General features: G+C 40.5%; 6 protein-coding genes across 6 annotated transcripts; 5 read left to right on the forward strand and 1 right to left on the reverse strand.

Moving 5' to 3' along the window:
- Positions 1-46: 46 nt before the first annotated feature.
- On the reverse strand, positions 47-3,550 carry LOC117473615 (elongin-B-like). The gene is made up of 4 exons (XM_034119287.1): positions 3,450-3,550; positions 1,716-1,850; positions 1,408-1,516; positions 47-1,064 (listed from the first exon to the last, which is right to left on the reverse strand). The coding sequence occupies exons 1-4, from the start codon at positions 3,450-3,452 to the stop codon at positions 952-954; spliced, it is 360 nt and encodes a 119-aa protein (XP_033975178.1). The 5' UTR covers positions 3,453-3,550; the 3' UTR covers positions 47-951.
- Positions 3,551-3,617: 67 nt separating this feature from the next.
- On the forward strand, positions 3,618-8,368 carry pkmyt1 (protein kinase, membrane associated tyrosine/threonine 1). Its single transcript, XM_034119284.1, has 8 exons — positions 3,618-3,715; positions 4,874-5,290; positions 5,670-5,907; positions 6,035-6,308; positions 6,401-6,507; positions 6,591-6,763; positions 6,946-7,166; positions 7,629-8,368. The coding sequence occupies exons 2-8, from the start codon at positions 4,916-4,918 to the stop codon at positions 8,014-8,016; spliced, it is 1,776 nt and encodes a 591-aa protein (XP_033975175.1). The 5' UTR covers positions 3,618-3,715; positions 4,874-4,915; the 3' UTR covers positions 8,017-8,368.
- A 532-nt stretch (positions 8,369-8,900) lies between these two features.
- Positions 8,901-10,740, forward strand: LOC117473614 (zinc finger protein 271-like). Its single transcript, XM_034119286.1, has 2 exons — positions 8,901-9,194; positions 9,293-10,740. The coding sequence occupies exons 1-2, from the start codon at positions 9,005-9,007 to the stop codon at positions 10,111-10,113; spliced, it is 1,011 nt and encodes a 336-aa protein (XP_033975177.1). The 5' UTR covers positions 8,901-9,004; the 3' UTR covers positions 10,114-10,740.
- Positions 10,741-10,821: 81 nt separating this feature from the next.
- Positions 10,822-13,158, forward strand: LOC117473613 (zinc finger protein 24-like). Its single transcript, XM_034119285.1, has 3 exons — positions 10,822-11,115; positions 11,774-11,970; positions 12,089-13,158. The coding sequence occupies exons 1-3, from the start codon at positions 11,027-11,029 to the stop codon at positions 13,024-13,026; spliced, it is 1,224 nt and encodes a 407-aa protein (XP_033975176.1). The 5' UTR covers positions 10,822-11,026; the 3' UTR covers positions 13,027-13,158.
- A 1,761-nt stretch (positions 13,159-14,919) lies between these two features.
- LOC117474111 (sesquipedalian-1-like) lies at positions 14,920-17,620 on the forward strand. Its single transcript, XM_034120150.1, has 4 exons — positions 14,920-15,024; positions 15,435-15,545; positions 16,021-16,324; positions 17,014-17,620. Exons 2-4 carry the CDS (start codon positions 15,465-15,467, stop codon positions 17,430-17,432), a joined length of 804 nt encoding a protein of 267 aa, XP_033976041.1. The 5' UTR covers positions 14,920-15,024; positions 15,435-15,464; the 3' UTR covers positions 17,433-17,620.
- A 2,345-nt stretch (positions 17,621-19,965) lies between these two features.
- Positions 19,966-23,339, forward strand: mylpfb (myosin light chain, phosphorylatable, fast skeletal muscle b). The gene is made up of 6 exons (XM_034120106.1): positions 19,966-20,032; positions 20,603-20,704; positions 21,766-21,946; positions 22,069-22,147; positions 22,246-22,294; positions 22,386-23,339. The coding sequence occupies exons 1-6, from the start codon at positions 20,030-20,032 to the stop codon at positions 22,485-22,487; spliced, it is 516 nt and encodes a 171-aa protein (XP_033975997.1). The 5' UTR covers positions 19,966-20,029; the 3' UTR covers positions 22,488-23,339.
- The last annotated feature ends 2,802 nt before the right edge of the window (positions 23,340-26,141 follow it).

The following is a 26,141-nucleotide window of genomic DNA, read 5'->3' on the forward strand; positions in this document are numbered from 1 at the left end:
TTATTACATGTGGACACAAACCTGTTTTTAAAATAAAAGTCAGCCATCAGTGTAAAAAACAAAACAGGAAAACTTTTAATTATGCAAGCTCACAGTTACAGGCTATGTTTGTGTGATTAGGGGAAAGTGCCACATTGATGGTTGGTGACATGTGGTGATGGATGCATTTTCAAAACTAAATGTTTAACCCCAGAAAACTCCTGCGTTTACTGTATGCCAGAGACAGAATGTCCTTTGACCAAAAAATCCCTCTGTTGTCCAAGAGGTACCTGCCTTTGGTTTCAGTGCATGAAACATACAAAGAACTGACAAAAACATACTGAAAATAAATGACAGCAAAAAAACTACACATCATTATTTTAAAAGACTTCTTTCCTGGTATGAAATCAAATCAGAAATGTACAACAAAACTGGGAGACTCAGACCAAGGAAACTTATCAGTTGAAGGTTTATCCGTTTCTTTGAAAATAAAGCCTTTGTTTTGAATTGTATTCATGCAGTTTGCCGATTCAGACACCGGACTCTTTATCTATGCATGTTACTTCTAGATCACTGTGACACACAACTACGCTTTCAACCTTTCCCAAAATATTAATGATAATAATTATAATAACGTACGCGCGCACACACAATCATACTTTCCAAACCAACTTCACCACTCAAGAAGTCTAAGCCAGTTGGGGCTTAAGAGCAAAGTCAAGGAGCAGAACCGCATGTGATGTGGAAATCATAAAGTTTAACAAAAAAAGAAAAAGATTTGTGAAGCAAATTGGGGGGTAAGCTGGGATGATAGCATGAAGGTAACATGTATAGGCTTGGTTACCTATGATGTCCCCATCCATCAACTGAAATTATATTACATATCCTCCACCCCGCTACTTCTCCACTGCTGTTAATCCACACACACCCACTTCCATCCTCCCCTCCATTGCTCGCTTCCTCTCCCTGACATCACTGCACCGCCTGTTCGTTGGCCGTGCTACCGGAATCCTGGGGCTTCATCACATCAGGGAGTTCTGGGGGGCTGGAGAAGGCCTCGACGTGCAGCTGCTCGAACATCTCATCTGAGAGGCGGAGAAGACGAGGAAACATTAGCCCCATCGTGACAGAAGAGTAGCATGTGGCACTCACTCATGTCGCAAAGTTGCTGCGGTGAACATTTACTGCGGCACGGTTTTTGGCAGAATATTTCAAAGAACTACCCTGGTTACATGCACTCGTAAAAGGAGGAAAAGGATTGAAATCATAATCTAAACAGTTTTGTCACTAATTTAGACAGAGTACATCGTAAATATGTTTAATTACAAAATGCCTCCTGGGTGGCTCTAAACTGTTTTTGATCTTCACAGTTGGCTAGAAATGAGATATCCTGGATACTTAAACCAACTACAAATGAATTAAACATACCATTTATGCGGAAGGCCAGACCAACTGTAGCTGGGGCTTGAGGTCTGGCAGTCTGGTTGGTGAATCCACAGTCACCAAGAGTTTTACTGTCCTCTAGCGACTGATCATCCTGTGGAGAAAAAGTTGAATAAGTCACAGGATCAGCAGTGGCTTAAAATGAATGAATTTGCTTTAATAAATATAAATAGAGTGTGTGAGACATGTGACAAGTTACATGCAACCACTGGTACCCACACAGAATTGAGATGCTGTCAATAATGAAAGGAAACTTGATTAGGTGTCATTGTTATACTAAGCCCTAAACTCACTTTATACAGCCTCTGGTCCTCTGGTGGTCTCTTAAGAATTCCTTCAACAATACGCTTCAGCTCATACACAGTGGTGGACTCCTTGGCATCGGTGAAGATTGTGGTCTTTTGACGCCGGATCATTAAAAACACGTCCTGAGGGAAGGTGGGCAGAGAATTTTACATTAAAAACTAGGCTAAAGGCAACTTGATTTCTAGATGTATCTCTAAGATGAGGGCTTGAAGTGAGTTGTTCTATACCTCAATACTCTCTATTTAACATGGGATCAAACAGGACAGCTGTGTATGTGAATCAAACGCTTTGCTTGACAAAACATCTCAGTAGGCCAAGTCAATGTCCATCTGGCCACTGTTTAAAACACCTTATTAACATGCATGTAACGTTAGAGTACACTGTTGAGGCTAAACCAATTAAGGAACAACAATGCTTATTTAGTTGGAAGTTTAATTGTCACACTATTTAATATTTAGTATGTCCAGCAGAGGTGGGAGAAGTACTCAGATCTTGTACTTAGTTAAAAGTAGAAGTACAAGAGTGTAGTAATACTCTGTTACAAGTACAAGTCCTGCATTCAAAATGTTACTCAAGTAAAAGTCCAAACGTATTGGCATCAAAATATACCTAACGAACCAAAAGTAAAAGTACTCAATATGCAAAATGGCCCATTTCAGAATAATATATTATACGTTTTGATTACATTACATTTTTTACATTACATGTTACTTGTTAGACGCTTTTATCCAAAGCAAGACACTTCACCCCAAATTGCTCCTGTGGACAATCCCCACAGGAGCAATTTGGGGTGAAGTGTCTTGCCAGGGACACAACGACATGCTGACTACAGTGGGGTTTGAACCTGACCCCCTGTACCCAACACCAAGGCTCTATCCACTGCACCACACGCTTCCTTAATTGAAGTTATTAATGAATTAATGTGTTTAACAAAGCTGGCAAAGGTGCAGCTAGTTTATAAACTTTGTATGATGCAGGGTAGCTTGTGAATTTTAATCCAGGTGTTTCTAGTCTTATTTAGGGGTTGTTTACATTACACATTATTAATCCAAGTCTGCAAAGTAACTAAATATAATAAATAAATGTAGTGGACTAAAAGTACCCCATTTACCTCTGAATTGTAGTGGGGTAGAAGTACAAAGTAGCAACAAAAATGGAAATAGTCAAGTAAAGTACAATCTGTGAAAATTGTACTGAAGAACAATACCTGAGTAAATGTACTTGGGTATTTACACTACTGGTGTATGTAGGTTTTTTCTGGATACAGAGAAATTGACACGACAACATTGATTTATAAGCTACCAAGAATTACCAACCAGTGCAAGTTATTAAACGCTGAGCTAACGCCGACATAGCCACAAGAAACAGCCTTGAGATGTTGAGGAGTCAAAATTAAGCCTGACAGTTAAATACATAGACACTAAAGGTCTGACAATGATGACTTATGTTCAGCTAACTGGGTTAGTTGGCTTATATTGCATATCTTCCAAGGTTAGCCAAGCTAAATTACACCTAAAGCTAACGTTAGATGAGAAGGCAAAGCTAACATAGCTTAGCATTAGCAGGCTAGCAGACACAAACGGATATACACATTTCTATACCCGTCGGTTTCTTCTGTTAATACATGGCTAATATTTTTAAACAAAGCGCTAAATGTCCACTCAGTGTTTGTATCTAGACACCAAATCTCACAAAAGGTCGATAATATTAGGAAAAGTTACCATTTCAAGTGGTCAGCTAGCTAGCCAGTTGCGCCAGCCCTGTGTTGTGCAGCAGAACCCAGACTGCACCGCTCGCGGATATTGCGTAATTCAGATGAGCGTTCTGCATTCACGTAAGACAGGTACGCAACACTACGTAAACATTTCAGAATTTGGCGCGACGTATTGACATGTTTGAACGGTGTGCGAGCGAGCAGTTTGATTTGGACACAGCGACTTTCTGAGGCTCTGTTTTGAAGACGGTCTGTCGTTATAACTGGAATATGGTATGTGTGATAAAGTTACTTAAATCCTATTGTAAGGCTAAACTGTCACCCACAGTGTGTTATTTGCTTATACGTTAGCTAGCTAGCTGGTTTATGTTGTTATGTTGTTGACTGGGTCCGCCCTTAATGTTAGCCAACATGCTGTCGAAGTGACATTTGTCAGTAATGGCAGAGAGTAATTTATGTTAACGTTAGCTAAGGCTTTTTATGTAAAGTAGTTGAAATAAATATTAATTAAACTGTGTGATATCAAATGTGCAGTGTTTGTGTGTGTCTATGGGTTAACGTTACATTACATTCAGTTGTGGAAAGTAACTGAGTACATTTACTAAAGTATTGTAATTTTCTGACATATTTGTACTTTACTTGAGTATTTCGATTTCATGCTACTTTATACTTCTACTGTTCTACATTTCAGAGGCAAACATTGTACTTTTTTCTTCATTACTTTTATCTGAACACTCAAATTATTTCTTTACATATACAAACACACGATATGCTGGTATGGTATAATGCAATACTGTGCTTTATCTACACAGAATTTAAAGTTTCTATATTTGGTCCACAATGACCAACCATAATACTTAAAGGCGCTTATATGTATAAAAACAGGATACAATAATAAACCTAATAATATAATATCTATTCTGCATAACGAGTATTTTTACTTTTGATACTTGAAGCTTATTTTGCCTATAATATTGCTGTACCTTTTAAATAACTTTTGTACTTTTACTTAAGTAAAGGATCTGAGTAGTGAGTAAGTGAGAGACTTTTTTGTACCTTTTAACGCAGATAGCTACCTACTCTATCAGGCTGTATTGATACTGGTATCAGACACTTCTCCAAAACCTGTAAAGCAGGATGTTCAGGATGTTGGATCTCTCTCATGGAAACAAATGAGTGTACCCCAACCAGTTGGACACAACAAAAAAAACCTACTAATTTCTGGTTATTCCACTTGAGATTTCTTAGCATTCAGCTACATTTTAATATGGTAGGTTTTGCTTTGCCTCTGTGGCAAGTTAGTATGACGGATAACTTCTCCCTAACTTTAGCACATTGAAATGGCATGAGCAGTGCAAAAGTGCCATTAGTACACTCATGAACTGTCAAAAAGTCTGTCATTGTTTAATGGTTTTCTTTTCAATGTTGCAGCTCACTATTTCCCAAGAAAGGAGCTGAAGAAGTCCCAACACAATGTCCGTGGCTGTGGAAACCTCAGTGTCCAGGATGTCTCTCCCTGTCCCCACCCACTTCTCCCATGCAGAGCAAACCTTCTCCCTCAAAAAACGCCATCTCCCTTTTTCCTCATCGTCCAATTCCAACTCATCCTACTGTTCCCCTTCCCATCTCTCACACTCTCTGCCCCCGCTGCCGCCGTCCAAGGGATGTCCCCCCCTGAGCAGGATGTTCCCCCAGCAGCCCACCCCCTGGACCCCTCTGTCATGTTCCCTTAGCAAGACTCCCCCTCCGAATGCTGTTTATAATCCCAGCAAACAGCAGTCCTATTTCAATCAATGCTACACTAATTTGGGCCTGCTGGGACGAGGATCTTTCGGAGAGGTCTACAAGGTGAGTAACATTTGTGTGTATATGTTTATAACATTGGGAAATGCTTATACTGAATGATGTTTCAGAACTCTTTGAAAAAAGGAAAGACTGCATTTTATGGAATCATTTTGTGAGGAAGTTGCCATTAGATACTCAAGTTTAAGAGTCAGTAGACAATAGAGGCAATATAAGGGGACATCTAAGGTGAGGAATGAACAGTCTAATATGAAGATCACAATCTTGCCTGTTTCAACATCTGTGCTGTGTTTTTTTTCTCACAGCAAATACACTCACAATACACATTTTAATATCCCTGTAACACTTACATTCTCACCATGATTATCATTTGGAGATTCCCAGAAGAGAAGTCAAGTTCTCAGCATTTCCTCTATTTTTCTAGGTGAAAAGCAACTTGGACGGTCGCCAGTATGCAGTCAAGCGCTCTGCTCACCGCTTCAGGGGCAACAGTGAGAGGAGCCGGAGCACGAGGGAAGCCAAGAACCACGAGCGCCTCTGTCCTCACCCTCACATCCTCGATTTTGTGGCAGCGTGGGAAGAATGTGGCCGACTGTACATCCAGACAGAGCTCTGCAGCACCAGCCTGCTGCTCCATGCTGAGAACCAGCCTCCTGGACCAGGTCTGAAAGTGAAAATACAACCCATTCAAATGTCCTAATATCTATATTTTGCCCTATGTATTTGCTTTTTTAGAAAATTCTCAAATCCACAGATAAATTGACGGTTGTCCTAACATTTCTAATCCAGATGAGCCTGCAGCATGGGCCTACCTGTGCGACCTCCTCTCAGCTCTGCAGCACTTGCACTCTCTTGGTTTTGTGCATCTGGACCTCAAGCCCGCCAATGTCCTCATCACTGACTCGGGCCGCCTTAAGCTGGCGGACTTCGGGCTGCTGTTTGAGCTCAAAAAGAAGAGCACAGGGTCTTTAGAGGGGAAAGATGACATCCAGGAGGGGGATCCCAGATACATGGCCCCTGAGCTGCTGCGGGGGGAGTATGGGCCAGCTGCAGATGTTTTCAGGTACAAAAGACATACATGAGTAAAATAATATACTTAAATCTGTAAAAAGATGATTTGATTTAACTTAATATTGTTGAATCCTTCTCATTTAGTTTGGGTGTTTCTATTCTGGAGCTGGCCTGTAATATGGAAGTTCCCAATGGAGGAGAGGGCTGGCAACAGCTCAGGCAAGGCTGCCTCCCCTCAGAGTTCACCAGTGGTAAGATCCACTCTGTGTTAGGTCTTTATAAACAATTGCATTATCTTTATTTCAATTCTTACTATTTCCATCTGTATCTGCAGGCCTGTCAGCTGAGCTTCAGGCAGTGCTGCGGATGATGTTGGCCCCGGAGCCCTCTGAGAGGCCAACAGTCTCTGAGCTCCTGTCTCTCCCCTCTGTGAGGAAACACAGGTGGAGGAGGCGCATCTATCTCATGGTGGCAGAGGCCACGCTGACACTGCTCTCCTTCTGTCAGGTAATGTGTCCATGCTAAACACAGCGGCTATAAAGCTATATGGATTATTAATCCGTTTTGGGGACTCATTTCAGTCCCAAAGTCATCTACAGTTTGTTTTTATTTATTACATATAAAACACATATTGCAAACATGAAATAACAGTTTTCTTAAATTATGTTTTTCTGGTCTTTTTCTCATAGTTGGTAGTGTGCTTTGGGTGCAGACTGCTGTCCTCACTTCACTTGTCCTTTCTGCCTCACTGGTCAAAGCCGGTTCCCAGCACTCCTCCTAAGGGGAGTTGGGACAAAGATCTAACTCTGCCGCTCAGTGCCATGAATGCTGACTCCGGGAGTCCAGAGGACGATGCAGTGTTCCTGTTGGATCAAACCGACATGGAGCTCTCCCCCACCTTCTCACACAGGTAGAGAATCAAAGCCTGGTTTTTGTGTATGTCTTAGAAATGCACCGATCAATCTTCCATTTTTCAATCTCATACATCCGTGTTGCACACATATGTTTCATGATGGGTTTATGAAGCACATAGCAACACAGACAGTGATGTTAAGTCACAGAAACACATATATTTTTATGTTGTCAGTGTCAAGTTTTTACAGCTGAATTGTAATTTTAGAAGAAATGTATATGCTGTCTATTATAGTTCATAATACTTTATAAAGAAAACTGGGAAATGCAAAAATCTGACACAACAGGTCAGACATTTGAAAAGCCTAGAAGACTGCAATCAGTACATCTCTTTTAAAAATATCCAAAACCAGCAATGTAAAACAAAAAAACTGTGTGGTTACTATCCCTCAGTCTGTCTTGACCTGAGTTTGTAATTCCTGTCCTCGCTTCATTTGTATTATTTCCCCCCACTCCACAGGGTAACATCTAGACTGTTTGTGGACAGCACATCCACTCCTCTGCCAAGGTCCCCGAGACACAGTCATCGAAGCCCTGCCCACACCCCCACTGCCCACACCCCCACTCACTCGAACCTGGGGGATTGCTCCTCCTGTAACCTGGCGCAGACCCCCTTCAGCATCCACTCCAATGGTTCCTGCCACATACTGACACCCAGCATTAGCCCTTTACACATAGAGCTTTTTGCAGATAGCATTAATGAAAAGTCGACACAGAGCCCACACTCTGTAGCCAACAAGTCCTCGCAGCGACGCAGCTGGATCCGCACAGAGGAGGCTTTACCCCGACCCAACTTTGAACCAAAGAACCTGCTCAGTCTGTTTGAGGACACAACTGTAGAGCCATGATCAAAACACTGCCAGTTTACTTTTAGGGGTAAAGGTGTTTTCACTTTAAAATGTTATGTCAAAGGGAAGTTGTGTTTGAATGTACTTTACTCTGTGAACTGCCATTACACCTAAGTCTTACAACAGCTTCTTTTAACGTGTACTTGAAAAAATGTATTTAGGGAAAAGGGTTGAATGTATAATAAGACCTTCAAAGCACTTTTTATGTTTGTGTAAAGGATAATCTGTTGCTGGAATGACAAGTCAGGATGTATTGTGAATATAAGTTATCATTAGCTTGATGTACTCCGAGTCATTTACCTCATGAGTCATAGAACATAATAAAAAAAAAAAGAGCGAAACGTCATTTAAACTTCTGTGTGCCGTGTGTGTTTGTTTTTAGATAGCTCAACACGTTTTTCCCTCAGTAACAGTAGACAGTGATGGGATATAAATAAGAAAAAAGCAGATAGATGAGTGAATGTACCGCAGATGCACTCTGGATGTTTGCGTACTCACCAGTAGATGGAAGTATCGCACTTCCCGCTGGATGCGAGTTCCCTTAAAAACCGAGGAAGGGAATGCATTGGATCAGCGCCATATAGATAGATTCTATTATATGGCTCTGCATTGGATGCCCTTTGTACACGATACACTCATCTATTGACATATTTACTTTTACCAAACATTTTTTTAGATTTACTACACTCCCTTTTATATTGTGGAAAAGCTACATCGATACTGCCTAATGGACTTCCGGTGAGCCGTTTCCTGAAAGAGGAATTTCCGCCGAAGTCTGAATGTAAACAATGAGCGCTCTCCTCTGGATTACTACTAGATAACCTGGGAATCACGAAATACAGCAACAATATTAAACCCGATTACATTAGGTTAAAGGTATGCTGCTTTTTCTTTTATTAATACATGGTTAACATTATACGTTATAGGATCACGTGACGCATTCACTGATCTGTTCCTTCTTTTCGGTCCCAAGGATCAGCCAATAAAGATGTCCGACATTGACTGTCTGAATGCCCGAGTGGAGAAGCTGCTGTGTGAAGCGGTGCAGGAGGTTCTGGAGGTGGTGAAGGAGACGGTGTCAGAGTACCAGGAGAAAACTGCCAGAACACAGAGAGAGAACCAGAGTCTGAAGAGAAAGCTGCAGGAGCTCCAGGAGAAGTTACACCTGGAAAGCAATGGTATATTCAATATCAGGGTCAAGGAATATTGAACTTGTTTGATACAATTGTTGACTGATTTTGTCTTTTTTGTGCTTTGTCAACTTTGATTTATGCAGGAACAGTGGCACAACTTTCCCATAGGCCTCTGATCGAGCAGAGACAGAAAGAGAAGTTGGGAGAGGACTTTGAACTCATCACATCTGATAAGGACATTGCTGTAATCTCTCCTTCGTATTCCTTTGAAGACATTGACAGTGAAGCATCCATCACATCGTTCGCCGCTCCATGTCTCTCCCCTGGAGCCAAGACACACACACATTTAGGTGGTGACGACCTGAACAATTTAAGAGCTCTTCTAACAGAAACTAATAATAGACTGGCAATTTCAAACCATGTAGATCTTAGTGAAAACCAACACAAAATGAAAAGAGAGCCTACATCGGATGAAGACGGCATACACACCACAAATTGCTTTTATGATGATGCAGGTACAAGCACTGCATCCTCACACAGACTAAATTCAGAACATCCTCAAGGCCATTCAGTCTCCAGTTTGGAGCAAAATGGCACATCAGAGCCACCATCCCAAAGAGACGACAATACAAACAGTGTTAGTGCAAAAAAACAACACACCAATCACACAATAGCTGTCGCTTCAGGCTCAAGAGTGTTCCAGAGAAATGACAGAAAACATTACTCCTGCTTGCTCTGTGGTCGCACGTTCAGACACGCGGGTGACTACAAGAAACACAACAGGGTGCACACGGGGGAGAAGCCGTACTGCTGCTCGGTGTGCGGGAAACGCTTTAGTCAGTCCGGCTACCTGACCGTGCATCAGCGCTTCCACACAGGAGAGAAGCCATTCGCCTGCACTCACTGTGACAAAAGCTTTAGTCACTCTAGTAACCTGAAGAAACACCAGCAAACTCATCTGTGAGGCTGCTATTGCCAGACTTTCTTCAAACATATATTATAATTTAGAGCTGGACAATAAAAAGGCTGCGTCTCTGTTAGGTATAGAAAATGATAGAACATGCACATGCTTGATTCCCAAAGTGTGAAGGTATGGTCTGTGGTGATATAATAAGCAGATTTCAATCTGACTGTCTTTAGAAAGTGTGTTAAATAGAAATATGTGTTTGCCTCCTTTACAAAGACAACTATCTTATTGTTGTACAATAGGGCCTATATGTCAACTTTGAAGTATCAAACACACTTTCTTATTTCCTACAATTCCTGCCATGCTGCTGTTTGTCTCATTTCCAAATCAAATGCAAGTATGGTTCTTCTTGGTGAAGTGTTGTGTATTGCCAACACAATTACTTGAAAAATCTGAATCCCTCAAGTAAAACCAAACATTGTTAACCTAAAAACTAGATTTAGCATGCTAGCAAGCTACTGATGTTTATTGTTTACAGTCATATTACTGTAATGTAATGTACAGTTTAGTTTGCTCTACTTCAACATGTTGTTCTCAGGTTTTGTTGTGACTGTAGGAGTGCTTTTTTAAATGTTTATACTTGTTTTACTGGCTGTATGATCGACAATAAAGATTTTTATCTGAGTTGATTGAATAACTCAATATAAGGTGAAATGCTCGAGGCCAGATTTCAAGTTAACAAGATTTATTAGTGGTGTGCAAATTAATAAATGTATAGAACTCGGTATCTTATTTTGAAAATCACCTCACAGCGGATGTAATTCATCGCTTCCGGAAGTAGCGAGTTATCGCATTGTTATGTTTCTTTCAGATTGGTGCCTTCTAGTATTGTTGACAATGTTCGTTTAATTTTTATTACAAGTTAACTTGTCTGGAAATAACCTACACGTCTTGCTAACACAATAACCACATGACGTGTTTTTTGGAAGGGAAAACGATAGAGGAAACGTACGGAGCTAATGTAGCTAACGTTAGCTACCTGACAACGACTAGCCTCAGGTACATCTTCCTAAACATAAGCTTAACTAGGGAACTGAAAGTGGCTTAAATGTTTATTAACACTTGTTGGAATATGTCTGCATTGATTTACATTTAAAATAAACTTCAAACTCTTATGAACACTTAACATACTGTTGAACTAAACAGTACTGACTGAGTGTAACTTGGCAAACATTTCACTGTGATTAATATAATGTTTCAGCCCCAGCCTACAAATAAACTGCAAAAATGTACCACTAAACTATCTATAATTCAGCAACATAGCCATTCATGTAAATGGATTGAAACCTTACAAAAATAGGCCAAAATAGTACAAACGAAATAAAAGTTTGTTATCAAGAGTAACATGTATTAGCTATAAACAGCATTTTCATAACATAGCATAGATGTATGATTTCGATATGATTATTCATTTAAAATGCTTATTTGAATCAACAAAAATATTGGTATATTTGGAAACATGTTATGTTTCTCTGGTTTAATACACCAATACAGTTGACAAGTATATCATTTGGAGCCGTAGGAAGGAGAGTTGTTACACAACAGGGCTTGTGAAACAGTTCTTATACATTATTTAGCTAAATTAGTTGTGAACACATGGCTCCTTTTGCAAGGGATTATGCATTAGCAGTCCTTTCTTACCTTGAGTCTTTTCTAGTTTCAGGATGTCTAAGCTTGAACGTCTAAACGCTCGTGTGGCCAAGCTCCTGACTGAAGCGGTGCAGGAGGTTCTGGAGGTGGTGAAGGAGACGGTGTCAGAGTACCAGGAGAAAACTGCCAGAACACAGAGAGAGAACGAGAGCCTGAAGAGGAAGCTTCAGGAGCTCCAGGAGAACATAACAAAAGAGATAATAGGTTGGATTTCCTTGAATTGTTATAAACATATTACTATTTCACTGGTTTAAGTGTAAAGTAATTGATGAGTTACTTATATAAATAATAACACTTATTTTCTTTTGTGCTGATTTCCTAGATGTCTTACCTACAAGTTGTCCGTTGCCTGAAGAAAAAGAAGACGCTCAAAATCAAAAGCAGGATTTGGGGCTTTCTTTGAGGCAGGACTCAGACCCACCTCTCGCAGAGCAAAAACAGATAATCGTCCACACAAATGAACAAAATGTGAAGCAGGAATCGCAACAACAGGAGAGCTACGACAACACTGAATTACAAACTGAATCCAACTCAGCGCAAACAACAGAACATTGCCTACTACAACCAGAGGAGGTGGCACACATTATTGAGGAAGCAGTGAGTGTTCAGACATTGCACAATGAAAATGGAGACCTCAGTGCAGTCACATCCTATAACGTGTGCACCCCTCACTCCAGCACTTCACTCGAGGTAAACCTGGCAGTTATCAAAAGAGAGTTAGAACTAACAGAGTGCACAACAACAGAACCACCATCTCTTCAAGAACAACATAGCAGTGTGGATTTAAGCTGCAACTCTTCTCGCCAGAACTCTGCTGAAACACACCGGCCACAAGCTAGTGCTGAAACTAAAGGACATGTCTTTGTCCACTCAAATCAAGCCATACAAAGGAGGCATGGCTTCGCAAAAACCAACAGCGGTGCGTTCGATGGGAGAAAAAGCCGCATGGAGCACTTCAGGGGAGAAGAATCCCACCTGTGTGTTGTGTGTGGAAAGACATTCAGCAGGGTGGGGAACTTGAGAATCCACCAGCGGTGTCATACGGGAGAGAAGCCGTATGGGTGCGTTCAGTGTGGGAGACGTTTCAGTCAGGCGGGAGACCTGAAAAAACACAAGAGGGTCCACACGGGGGAGAAACCGTACTACTGCAGCCAGTGTGGGAAGAGCTTCAGCCGGGGGGAGAATCTGAAAAGACATCAGAAGATTCACATTGGAGAGATACTACAGTTACAGCCAGTGTGGAGGGAGCAACAGCAATGATTTTTATATAAGACTTCAATGAGCACGCTTACCATGTAGAACTCATGTAGAACTCATGTAGAAGTCCGGCAGTGGCTCAGTCAGTAGGGGATTGGACTGTGAGCCGCAGGGTCGCCGGTTCAAGTCCCCGACCAGACCTAAAAATGGAGTGTGGACTGCTACTTGGAAGAGGTCCCAGTTCACCTCCTGCCCTGCCGTGGTGCCCTTGAGCAAGGCACCGGACAACCCCCTTCCCCCCCTCACTTCCATTGCTCCCCGGGCGCTGTGCAATAGCTGCCCACTGCTCCTAGTACTAGACTCCTGGTACTAGGATGGGTTAAATGCAGAGGCCAAATTTCACTGTGTGTGCTGTGTGCTCTGCATGTGTGACCATTAAAGAGCGTTTCATCCCTCCCAATATTATTATTATTATATTATTATCATTAAGAAGCCACTTTTAAATCTTTTTGCTATCATGATGATGATTCTACAGCTTTACAGATAGAGATGCACTGATATAATTATTAATAATGCAATCGAGACAGCTTGGACCTAAAGCAACTACTAAATGTAAGCAACACTAAATATAGAAAATGTTGTATATTATGACACTTTTGGCATTATGATCATACTTTGTACACAGGGCAATCATACCAATATAACAATTATTGTACACGTGGCAATGCTGAGAAGAACAAAACACCAAAGGGCAGGTTAAATCTTATAAGATGACAATGTGTTGTTAAGTGTCACACCTATTTTACTTGTGCACAGAAGGAGTTGTCTCATGTCAAATTAATGCTAACGACAATTGTTGATACTTTTTATTCAAATCTGTTGTCATTTAATTTGCCTGGTTTTATAGAATGATGGACGCTTGTTGTATGCTGGATTATATTTATTGCAAATGCATCTGGGTATGTAGTGAAAAATCCAGCAAAAGGGAGAATGCACAGCAAAATAATAAAAGTATTTATTATCACCAAGAAGGCTCTGATTGACTGTTCTCCACAAGACTTGTTCAGTCGAAAGCGTGTTGAAGTGGTATAGGTACAGGTGTATTAATACAAATAATAACACAAACATCAGCTTGCACCCCCCTCTTGATGTATGTCATAAACCTTGAGTAATAGTATAAGGCTAGAATGTGTGAGAAATTATAAGATGCATCTACTTGACTTTTTTCACAGAGCAAGCAATACACACCATTGACTCAGCCAAAAACTGCATTTCAACATCACATGGTAGCATCTGAGAAACCACAGGTCCTTAAATAAATTATATTTGAAATACTAGATTAAGAGAGACTATGTAGTATAGTATGTATAGTACTTTAAATGTGTGCATCAACAGTCAAATAAAAAAAGACCAAACATAGAGGCACAATGCTCAGTTTTGTTGCTTTCTTTTAGCATGTATGGATATTTATATTGTATTTATTTACCATTTATCCTCAATGTCTGTGCCCTTGCTTTTAGAAAATATATTCAAATGTTTAACAAATGTCAATTTTTCTTTGATTTTCAAAAAGATGCCAAATGAGCCACAACATAATAATACAGGACCTGCTTTGGTACATTTCTGTACTAATTAAAAAGTGTAAATAAACCAATCCAGTTGATACAGGTACTAAGAGGCACTTATAGGGGCCACAGAGGTCTGCCTCCACACTTTCTGACCGGTGATGCAGACTTACTTTTATAAATGGTAGTTAAAGTAACTAATACACTTTATTCTCTAATGAAAATCACCATGGCAACAATATCTATGGGCATGGTAATTTGCCTATTGATGAACCAAGTGCTTAGATTTGAAAGTTATAGCCTCCAAATCATATAGGCTACTAATTTTGTTGATTTTTACGTGAAATAAGTGAGCGTATTGTTGAACTAGCCTCTTGAACAGGCAGTGCTCTGCTGTTGACGTGGAGCTGCCTAACCTCACCTACCAGGAAGTGATTGATTTGACACACAGCCAGGAGGAAACTGAAGCAGCCAGAGTTGCACACTTTGGAGATAGGTGAGTAAACAAAACCCATGTGGAAGTGAAAATCAATGTGGTACCGCACTTTCTCTCAAGTTAAAGTTAACCAAAATTACGAAGTGAAAGCGGAATTCATGAGTCAGTTGTTAGTGTTATCGTGCAGAGACGTAGCACGGGTTGTAAAAGACGCTACCGCCTTAAAAACAGTTTGCGAGTTATTAATGGCGGTCCCTTTGGCATGTGTCCAAATTAATACACTATATATTTAACGTTTTATTGCCTGTTTTTCAAAAGTATAACATTATTGCATTACACGGAGAATGAGTACATTTTTCCCTACGGTCGGAAGCTTACTGTTTTACATAAAGCTGGTTAATATTAGTTCTCTATTTACAGAAACATATAAATGAGGAAGTAGGCTTATTGTAGTTTTGTCCTTGTCGCAGGTTCAGGTCAAAGCAGCCTGTGATGTTGAAATGAAGTTTGATGAAAAAGTTATCAGCTATTTTGAATCTTGCACCTCACCAGTGGACAAAGAAGGGTATCTCTCCAAGAAGGTATGACACTTTAGTGAAACAAATACCCACATTTTTTGTGTGCCTTTTTTAATCATTAACTAAAGTTCAATAAGGTTTAAAAAAACACACCCATCAATAAACACTTTGAAACATTAGCTTCATAACTTTATTTGTAGGCACCTTTCTGGTAAAGTGCTTTACACAAGGGACAACATACATTGCTAAACTTTAAAAATGTTAAAAAAAAGAACAATGAAATCACATAAAGCGCTTGAATTTATTTTTGAATGCTTTTAATCAATACAGCTTTCAAAACAATGCCATATTTCAAATGTATAGGCACATGTAAACAAGATAAATCTACTTCACTTTTGGGGGGGATTTCATAAAACAATCTGTAACTTTTAACCTCCCTGTTGGCTTCTTATTTCCTCACACTGTTATGCAAGAAATTGAGTAAGTGAGCTATTTGTAAACGAGTCAGTAAGCTGCAGATGTCACAATTGTCTCACAGGGCGAAATAAAGACTTCCTATCACAAGCGCTGGTGCGTGCTGAAGGGGAACCTCCTCTTCTACAAGGACCGGCCAGCGGACCGGGACCTGACAGGCGTGATTGTTCTGGAGGGCTGCACTGTCCAGCTGTGCGAGTCCGAGGAACAATTTGCCTTCTCACTGGTGTGGAGCGATCCGGGCCTGCGGACGTACAAGTTTGCTGCCGAGGACCAGGCGAGTCAGGAGAGCTGGATCAAAGCCCTGCTGTCGGCCAACCACAACTACCTGACCCTGCTGGTGATGGACCTGGAGAAGAAGTACAGAGGTGAGAGGCAGAGTGTGTGTCTTTGTGTCTGAGGAGTGAGTGAAAGAGAGCTGCCTTTGTTCTGGAGAGCAGCTTCTCTGTTTACAGCCTCCACATAACAATGCATGTACGTTGTGGTCAATAATATGCAACCATTATAAACTCATAACGTCCGTCCGTCAGCAGGGAAGGGTCAGGTTACTTTGAAATGTACAGTTACTTATTATAGATTACATGTTGATCTTTTAACATGAGTAATTTATTCCACTGCTGAAAAAATGTAAACAAACTTCAGTACTTTCGGATTACTTCAATGAAAATAGTGCACCTTATATTAAAACAATTAAAGCAGTTACAGAAATTTGAGTTCCACTATTATCCTTTTTTATTAATTTTAGTTATTATTTACAGTTTACAGTTTGGTACAGAAAAGCTCACATGGAGGACTTTGATCTTGTAACACAAGGTATGTGCCCTAACAAAAACATTCCATGAATTGTTCATGTCAATTCTTGGCAAGCCGAACAGTAAGGCCAGTTTTTGTCTTTTGATTTTGCAGCCTTGCCAGAAATAAAGTTTCCTATAAAATACACGATATCAGAGAAATCACAATCAACAAACAAAACTCCTCTACAAAAATAGCACAGTGTAGTGTAAGCAGCTAATGTGTTGTTTATGTATTTATCTGTTTGTCTTTTCTCTTTTCTCAGATGCATTAGTCGAGTTCCCCAATGAACCAACCAACCCTTTCACCATGCCAAATTTCAACACAGCAGAAGCCTTTCAGGGCGCGCAGTCTTCAGCGGTACCTTCGTTTCCAGCTGCAGGTGTAGCAGCGGGAGCCGGTCTGAGCTCCAATCAGATGCTCCAAGCTCCGACCCTTTCCTCCAGATCAGTCAATAAAAGATCTCCAAAACTGTGGCCTAAGAGGAGTGCGAACGTGGTGCCTGTGAACACTCCTGCTGCAGCGGTAGGGGAGTGGTTAGGGGTCTGTTTAGGCACCAAGAATGAATTTATCCAATTACATGAGGATTTTGGAAAAGAGGTGAAGGAACTGATTGCTGATTGGTCAAAAAGGGGACGAGGTGAAGAAGCAGCTGGGGTTGGAAACTTAATTGATTTCGGATAAGTGTGAAGTGCATACAGAGTGTAAACCTTAAAATGTGATTTTAATGTGTGTTTGCATTGCAAAGGTTTTATGTAAATATGGTTTAGAGCTGCGACAATTTTTGTTTAGATATATTTGTATATATTTGTTGTTTAAGGGCTTCTTTTTTTACTTATATCATAGTCAATAAATGATATCATGCTATACTGTTCTGTGGTGGTGTTGTTGTTTTAACACATACTGAAAATGTGGCCTCTATCTAATTGATCTATATATGTAATCTAAAGTCCTTATTGTGTACATACATCTTCCTTATAAGTCGTTGAATTAAGAAAAATACCAGACAAGTTTAATGTTATATGATAGTAGAAAATGTAAAACAACAATTTAAATAAGTTAATACCAGCGCCTTAATTTAGAACGGCAACAAAGACCTGCATCATTCGTGTCCTGTTACCAGAAATGAATCTATACCTGCCAGCCAATCAGAATCAAACATTTTCTATGGCCTTTAAACTATATTTAGGATCAGGACAGACAAAACAAGACATTCACACATCACGTCAATCATCAGGGTATAACATGTTTTGATATTACAGCAGATTTGATAAGTCTCTTTACCGATGCCATAATGATCAAAAGCTTTTCAGAAATATAAACATGCGACACACAACAAATCACAAATAAGCAACATTATGATTTTTAGACATAAGTTGCGGGAGGAATAAAGGATTTCTGATTCTGCCAGCATAACAACCCAACTGATGACAGCTTTTTGCTTGACAGGCACAAGTGTTTAATACCAAATTGAGGTTTGACACCAAGCTCTGTTAGGAAGCAATCACATGTTATTGATCACCTTAAAATCCCCTATGTCTATATACCAGGGACTTAAAGTTCCAATCCACTTTTACTTCAAAGCAGCCCAGTGACCGTGTGGGTATAAAAAGGGCCGACAGTTGTAGGGATGCAAAGCTGGCCAAGAAGGGCGAAGTCTGTCAAATTTTAGAAGAGTCAAAATGGCTGAGAAAGAGAATGGCGGGGGGAGTCAGCGCTATTTCAGTCTCTACAGCTGCCTTGTTTTATGGTCTTTCACAGAGCTTGGTCTCTTTCTCCCTCTGTCACCTTCAAGCCCATACTTGAAGGGGCTGCATGCAACCTTTTTTCCATAAAGGATTCAACTTCTGCTTCTCTTTCTTCTGATTTTAAATAGTTAATTGTTCAGATATCAACACCGGATCAAAAGGAAGAGGCACATTGGTCCCTTATACCAACGTATAGAGTATCGCCTCATGCTGGTGCTAGTTCCCAATACATACCGTAGCTGTACATTGACATGATTGATGGCAGGCCACAGAGCTCATATATGGAGTTCAGTGGGTGGGCCACCGTCCTCCTGTTCTGAAGCAACTATACTGGGAACCAACCCAAATTAGTGCAGCCAGGGTGGGAAAGCTTCTTATTTAGTTCAATCTTCATTTGGCGTTTCTCATCACAGATATGATTTATTGTCACAGAAACAGAAATGAACAGGTCCTCCAAAGATATTAAATACTAGAACATGTTTCTCTGGCGATGAAACCGGATAAGTGTTTTCTGCCAAAATATGAACTTTATTTAGTTTTTTCTGACAGTGTAGGGCTTTTTGTATACCAGTGCATGAACCTGCATGCCATCTTTAGAAGGTATTCCAAAACAAATAGTACATGAAAGTTATACTGACTGAAGTATTTCCTGCCACATGAGTCGGTATTGCAGGACTGTTTATATTTCTCATTGATGCAAGGTCAGAGTCTCTAGAGAGCTGGTAGTCGCGTGTCACTGCTGGAGCCGGACCAAAGCTCATCAGCCAACTGTTTTCAAGTTTCATGACTGTTAATAAACCTGGCTGGCCACTACTGATCTGGTAGTAAGATCAAACCTCACAGTAAACCTATCCTTTAGCAGGTGATGACTTCAGGATATGCCACCCACGAGTACATGTTGGCACCTAGAACAGCTTGAGGCTGTTAATTACTGTTAATCCTATCTGTTTGAGTGTGTGTGTGTGTGTGTGTGTGTGTGTGTGTGTGTGTGTGTGTGTGTGTGTGTGTGTGTGTGTGTGTGTGTGTGTGTGTGTGTGTGTGTGTGTGTGTGTGTGTGTTCATGTGTACGTGTGTGTATATCGAGGGATTAAAGCAACAGACACTGGGTTTTGATCTGGTTATAAAAGAAACAAAAATAGCCACAACAAAGACTCTCAGGAAAAAGAAGAGGAGAAATCCTAGGGTAGATGGGTTGAGTGTCAGCATTTCCTGTCAGTCAGTTTAGCCATATTAGTCCACAGATTACACCAAAGTCACTGCTGTGTGTTGGCATTGAATTCACCTCATTCCAAGACTCCTGGGACCTATTTTGAAACATCGGTAAGCTGACCCGTCCCGCCACCTCTTTGCTCCTCCCTCTTTCTCTTACTTTCCCTCAGCTCTGTTTTCCTGCCAAACCTGATGGTGTGGCTAAAGTTAGCCCCCCTTGGGCTAGTATATAAGGCTCCTAGGGTGGGATGCTTACATGTCAGTCACACAGGCTTTCCGTAGGCTTCTCTTCTTGACCACCAACAACCCCTAAAAACTTGAGAGATGGTGAGTGTGGCCATGTTCCTTGGAAGAGCAGTCTCTAGGACATCTAGGATGATGAGATGAAAGCATCACTGATACATTTGCGATCTGGATTACCAACAGCCCATGAAGCAGTCTCTTGAGCTGAGCATCCCAAACTTTGGATTTGGACCCAGTCTTAACTTTTATCTCAAGTCTTTATTTAACATCTTAACCATGAAGAAATACTAAAATAAATGTTTTTTAGGAGCATTGGCTTATTATAATAGTCAATAAAGGCATTATTTTGTCCTTGAACCCTAATTGGGTGATAGATTCTATATTGATAGATTTCCTTTATAGGAAACTAACTTTCTTCACACTTTGTGATGCAAATATGATCTACCAGATACAGTGATTTTGACTTTTCTTTGTAGCATTCTGTCGTTGCTCTTAGCCCCAAGTGGGATGTAAAAGTTACTGAAACAAACAATTTAAGACTCTCTATGTTTTTTTTAATCAGGGCATCATTGGCAGCCTTTTAATTGTTTTGCTAAGATCACTGTTGGGTTGATGTTCTGTATGTCTAAAGTGTATTTACCTTTTATCTCCCAGGCACCCAAGAAGGCTAAGAGGAGGCAGCAGCAGCAGGGAGAGGGTGGATCCTCCAATGTGTTCTCCATGTTTGAGCAGAGCCAGATCCAGGAGTACAAGGAGGTAAGATTGTCTTCATCACATCTCACATACTTTAAAGATTTCTAGTAAAAGTTGAGGTTCTCTCTAAGCCATGTGGGAAAAGGGACATGTTGTACTCTGCAATAACATCATGTATATCAGCTGACCTTGGTGGTAACGTGAGGAAGCTATAGGCTGGATCAGCTGGTTGTAGGAAAGCAAGAATATCCAGGAAGGACAGTAAATCTCAGGTTTTTTTTTTGACAATGACAGCAGCTATCTCTCCATTGGAGTAGCTCAGAAATCCTGCTCGGAGACTGAGAAACACACGCTCAGTGACCCCACTGGAATGCCGCCCAACAGCTGGTGGCCAGTGATGTTGATCAGAGCAGGAAGGAGGGGCTCATGGTAGAAAGAACAAGACAGAATTTGAGGTCGTAACATTTAGCAGGCTCTGCGTCTAAATAAAAAAGGAACAATATGTTTTTTTTAAACCTTAAGAAAGTTTACCTAAATATTCAAAAATGTGGCACCATTAAGACATTTGTGTTGCTGTTATTATAGCACAACAATATTATCTGGGATGTTCGTCTATTGAAGGTATGAAGACAAGTTTTGGTCATGTCAGTCTAGCTACTGTTACCAAGAATACAATGGAGACAGTAGCTGAAATAACATTGGGTACAGGGTCATCACATTTGGTCACAAGGGGAAAATAGAGAAGGGGGGGGGGGGGGGGGGGGGGGAACGACAGCTGTAATCAATACCTTCTCCTTAAATGTCGCAACGGGCTTGTCTGCCATTCCGAGACCATTTTAACACCTTAGAAAGACAAGTGGCCGACCAGTTGCCAAGTCCCAAAAGGTTTGCAATGCCATCTTTGGTTTCACTGGGTGCTACGCCCAGCTATGCGGGGGACAAGAGGTGGAGAACGACTCCACATTTACACATTTGTTTTGGCAGGCTATCTCACGCAAATAATTATCATAAGCAAGTCTTATGACGGGTACTTGTGAGAAATGTGAGGAGCATTTTGGCAACCCGTAAGGAATCACTTACATTTGTATTTTACGCCCAGTGACTGACCTCTACTCTCCCGGCAGGCTTTCACAATCATTGACCAGAACAGGGATGGCATCATCAGCAAGGACGATCTCAGGGACGTGCTCGCCACCATGGGCCAGCTGAATGTGAAGAATGAGGAGCTCGAGGCCATGGTGAAGGAGGCCAGCGGCCCCATCAACTTCACCGTCTTCCTGACCATGTTCGGCGAGAAGCTGAAGGGTGCGTTGACACAAAGGCCCAACACTTTTGCTTTCTACATTTATTCCCCCACATGCTTCATATCTTTCTCTATTTAGGGATTGTTTTTATGTTTATAACTTATCGGCTTCTTTTGCTATTAGGTGCTGACCCCGAGGACGTTATCGTGTCTGCCTTCAAGGTCCTGGACCCCGAGGCCACTGGCTCCATCAAGAAGGAATTGTAAGGGCTTTAACTTTTAAATCAATGTCTATCGCAGCAGCTCTTGTTGGCATAATCAAGAAATCTTATATTCAATTTTCTCAATTTTCCCTTTCCAGCCTTGAGGAGCTTCTGACCACCCAGTGCGACAGGTTCACCGGAGAGGAGGTGAGCTGATCCGTCTTTGTCTTTGCTCATACTCACGTTCTGTCTGTTGTTGTCTAGGGTTGTAAGAAATGTCTTTTAATCTTTCCTGCAGATGACCAACCTGTGGGCCGCTTTCCCCCCTGATGTGGCTGGCAATGTAGACTACAAGAGCATCTGCTACGTCATCACCCACGGAGAGGAAAAGGAAGAGTAAATTCCACCTATTCCAACATCTCTACCTCCGTTCAAACCCGTATCTGACCTACCAACATACTCACTCCCCTCCTCTCCGACGACGTGGCTTCCTTGCACACTTCCTCTCCCCTGGCCATCTCTTTCCGCTTGCCAGCTCACTACGAAAAGACTTGTTTCCTTTAACAACATACTAAGTGAGAGGAATGATGGCAGTGGAGTTGTTTGTGTGTGAGTAAACAGGAGGACATGGGATTATTTTCAATAAAAATAATCTTGTGACACTGAAACCTTTCCCTCTATCTCTGTCCCTGCCTTTGTCCCTCCTTCTTTTCCCCCATCACTCGCTCTGTCCTTCTGCGTTGGGGCAAGCAGTGCATGCATCATACCTACATGCAGAGTGTATGCATATGCAGTCCAGTGTGTAAAGCGGTCAATCGAAAGTGTCTCTTGAGTGCTATGGTGCATGTCAACTACTTGAAACAAGGAAAGGGAAAGTCTGCAAGTCTCAACCTGAAACAGAGTGTTTCGTGGATTCGTCCTTGTGTTTGCAAGAGAGAGGGGTGCACAGTAAAAGAGTAGGAGTACTTTACTATAATAGTTTGCCTACCCTCCTCTTTTTAATCGGGTCTCTCCCTCTCTTAAACACGGGTATGAAAGGAAAAGTTGCAGTGAAAAATGGTAAAGCATGTCTTGTAAATAGAGACAGAGATGGTGAAAGGCTGGTGAGCGGGAGGCAGGAAAAGAAATGAACAAACATAAAATGTCTTTGTATTTGACTCTTCTTCCTCCATCTCACTGCAGTTTCTCTCCTGTTGTCGCAATTGTGTCTGTAACAAATAAAGAAGTACAAATAAAAACAATATCTTTTGTACGACGCTGTGTCTGTTGGTTTAAGTGGGGCGAGGGGTGATAGCACTTCTGGTTGACCGTAGAGCACTGACTGTGACATGCACACGGTGGTAAACATTATAAAGGTTTGGATTGGTCAAAACTGAAATGATCCTTAAGTGAGATAGCTCAAACATATCATAATGAAACGCAATAAAGCAAAGAGGTGTAGGGAAAAAACAAAAGCAAAAGAGAAAGAATAAGGGAAAAAAGGATACAAATAATTAATGGATATTATTTCAATAAAAAATGTATAAGAAAAAAGAGTAAAATATATATGAATAAAATAATATTAAAAAATGATATAAAGGATTATAAACTGAAATAATGTAATTAATAAATAAAAGACATAACAGAATTGTATTCTGTTGTATCTTTAAAATGGCAATGAATTCCTTATTTGATTTATTTCCCTTCATATTTCATTATTTACTTCATTATTTCTTTTTTTATTTACCTTTATATTTCCACATTTATGTTCTTATTTGTTTTCACAGATGTTTTTTTAGCATTTCTATGACTCCATCGTTTACGCCTCCCTCATGTTTGCAGGCAGCAATAAATGCAAATTAAGTAGGCTATAGGCAGTTTCTGAAGCGGTAGTTTTTTCCAAAGCCGTCCCGTAAATTGAGGGTTGCTATATTAAATTCTGCAGATTCGACAACTCCTTTTAAGGTGAACTTTAGCAAGGCACCTTATTTAGTTTTTAACCTTTAGCTGTCATAGAGCCCCTAATAAACATCAGAGCATGTTAGCATGCCAACGTTAGCACTTAGACCTACTAGCGTGGCTTCAGTCTATGAGTCAACATCTTTCAATATGTCCTGAATTTGAGTTTCTCTTAAATGTTCTTTATTTATTTTAAAGTTCTTCATGTGGACGTTATGCTTTTGGTCCACCAGTATGGCTAAAAACATGTAAGACACATCTGACACAGGTTCTACTTCGTTCACTTTTTGAACAGATGTTATGTAAAATGAATTGTTTTCCCTTTCCTGATTTTACAGTAAAACTCATTCAAATCTCTGTGGAAAATTGTGGTCCATTGACAGGTGTGACGGATGATAATGGTGTGCCTTTTCAACTAAAACATCCACTGTCACACATACATTATACAAATAAGGATGCCCTCTGAAACACAGCTGGTCATATTGTCTTTTTACTTATAGCGAGAGGTCGGTTGATATTGTTCAGTTGCTGCTGCTTTTCATTGATAAATCGGAGAGTGATAGAACGTATTGGTTATTTTCTTTAGCAGCAATCTAAATGTCTTGGTTAATTAACGACACTAATGCAACAGCGGAGGACACGTGTGAAGGCCAACCGGAGGGTTATATATTCTGGGCTTTTGCCACTCTAGTTTCCTTTGTTTTGGGATTTCCTGGAGCTGTGGCCGTCGTTTTGGACCTTTTTCAGAAAAGAAGAAAGGGAACCCTGTTCACTTCCAATGATGTCTTTATGTCAAATCTCCCCATCATGGATGCGCTTTATTTGACTGTTCTACTGCCAAAGTTGGGTGGCATATCAACCAAGATTAACTCTGTGTATGAAAAATTGTTTTACACCACGTTGTCATTCAACTTGTGTGGGAGGCCTCTCTTTATTACCTGCATCTGTCTGGACTGCTACATGGCGGTAGTTCATCCTGTTACGTATCGAGTGAGAAAGAGTTTGACTCTGAGGGTCTTGATGGCTGTTGGTGTTTGGGCTGTGACACTAACTTATGGATATTATGTTACTACCATAGAGAGTGCGATTTTGACTCACCCCACCATGATCTTGTTTTTTTCTCTGACTCTGCCTGTAATTGGATTTTGTGACTTCTCCATCCTCTGGACCCTGAAGAGATCTAACCCTGGAGGAGGAGAAGTCCACCCCCAGAAGAAGAAGGCTCTGCAGATCATCATCAACAACCTTGTGGTTACCGTTACTTCCTATTTTCCTCCAATAATTGTTTTGCTTTTCTCACAGTTTCTGCACTTTGATGACCTAACCATTCAATGTCTTATGATGATTCCAATGATGGGCATCACTAATTTAGGAAATTCAGTGTCACTCATTTTGCATTTAAACAATCTGGGAAAACTGGATTGGCTAAAATGTTGGCAGCATAAATGAACCTCGTTCAACCTCTGTTTTGTTCGTTCAGTTGACCAACACGTCAGCTTAGATACACATGTAAAATCAGTGGTTTAATCCGGGTTGATTTAATCATGCTTCCATCCTCTTCGGAGCATTTCAAAAATCATCATAACCATCAATTTTTAAAATGTAATTGATTACTTAGAAAGCCCTTAAAAGGCATTGCTCCGAGCTGTTTATGGGATTACTTACAGCCCTTTGTCGCTTCCTGCACGCTGAGATCCTCAGATTAAAACGGCTCTTATATAATTATATTAGTGTTGTATTACTTTATGTTTGGTTTACTTTCTTAGTTGTAAAATGTGTGTATAGTTGATGGTTTTAAGCATTTCATTTTCTGTATGCAAATGTTCATGTTTTTATGTGAAATCACTGTGCCGATGTTAATTGTTGTGGCAGCAGGATATTAATGAAGTGCCATAGATTTTGACAAGATGATATCTGTTTTTCTTTTAAACTGTTGCAGTGGTAATCCTTTTAGATTTCATGATGTAATATATTCAGGTCTTAATAAAGAAGTACATCACAAGGCCTTTAAAACTAGTTGTATTTTTAATGAAACTGCATTTTATGATTTGTATGGACATATTGTTTTATTTCTGGTTTTCAATATTTGTATATCATTGTGATATGTCTGTGTATG

The sequence above is a fragment of the Trematomus bernacchii genome, unplaced genomic scaffold (genome assembly GCF_902827165.1).
Source record: "Trematomus bernacchii unplaced genomic scaffold, fTreBer1.1, whole genome shotgun sequence".
NCBI classification, from domain to species: domain Eukaryota; kingdom Metazoa; phylum Chordata; class Actinopteri; order Perciformes; family Nototheniidae; genus Trematomus; species Trematomus bernacchii.

Excerpts from the sequence above, each read along its gene's own strand:
- LOC117473613 (XM_034119285.1), top strand. The coding sequence starts at position 11,027 with ATGACGTGTTTTTTGGAAGGGAAAACGATAGAGGAAACGTACGGAGCT. Across the intron at positions 11,116-11,773 it reads CTGACAACGACTAGCCTCAG|TTTCAGGATGTCTAAGCTTG; the intron begins GTACATCTTCCT and ends AGTCTTTTCTAG. Across the intron at positions 11,971-12,088 it reads CATAACAAAAGAGATAATAG|ATGTCTTACCTACAAGTTGT; the intron begins GTTGGATTTCCT and ends CTGATTTCCTAG.
- LOC117473615 (XM_034119287.1), bottom strand. Across the intron at positions 1,517-1,715 it reads AGGACCAGAGGCTGTATAAA|GATGATCAGTCGCTAGAGGA; the intron begins GTGAGTTTAGGG and ends TTTTCTCCACAG. Across the intron at positions 1,065-1,407 it reads TCTGGCCTTCCGCATAAATG|ATGAGATGTTCGAGCAGCTG; the intron begins GTATGTTTAATT and ends TCCGCCTCTCAG.
- LOC117473614 (XM_034119286.1), top strand. The coding sequence starts at position 9,005 with ATGTCCGACATTGACTGTCTGAATGCCCGAGTGGAGAAGCTGCTGTGT. Across the intron at positions 9,195-9,292 it reads GTTACACCTGGAAAGCAATG|GAACAGTGGCACAACTTTCC; the intron begins GTATATTCAATA and ends TGATTTATGCAG.
- pkmyt1 (XM_034119284.1), top strand. The coding sequence starts at position 4,916 with ATGTCCGTGGCTGTGGAAACCTCAGTGTCCAGGATGTCTCTCCCTGTC. Across the intron at positions 6,508-6,590 it reads CCCCTCAGAGTTCACCAGTG|GCCTGTCAGCTGAGCTTCAG; the intron begins GTAAGATCCACT and ends CTGTATCTGCAG. Across the intron at positions 7,167-7,628 it reads TCCCCCACCTTCTCACACAG|GGTAACATCTAGACTGTTTG; the intron begins GTAGAGAATCAA and ends CCCACTCCACAG.
- mylpfb (XM_034120106.1), top strand. Across the intron at positions 21,947-22,068 it reads GTTCGGCGAGAAGCTGAAGG|GTGCTGACCCCGAGGACGTT; the intron begins GTGCGTTGACAC and ends TTTTGCTATTAG. Across the intron at positions 22,295-22,385 it reads ACAGGTTCACCGGAGAGGAG|ATGACCAACCTGTGGGCCGC; the intron begins GTGAGCTGATCC and ends TCTTTCCTGCAG.
- LOC117474111 (XM_034120150.1), top strand. The coding sequence starts at position 15,465 with ATGAAGTTTGATGAAAAAGTTATCAGCTATTTTGAATCTTGCACCTCA. Across the intron at positions 15,546-16,020 it reads AAGGGTATCTCTCCAAGAAG|GGCGAAATAAAGACTTCCTA; the intron begins GTATGACACTTT and ends ATTGTCTCACAG. Across the intron at positions 16,325-17,013 it reads CCTGGAGAAGAAGTACAGAG|ATGCATTAGTCGAGTTCCCC; the intron begins GTGAGAGGCAGA and ends CTCTTTTCTCAG.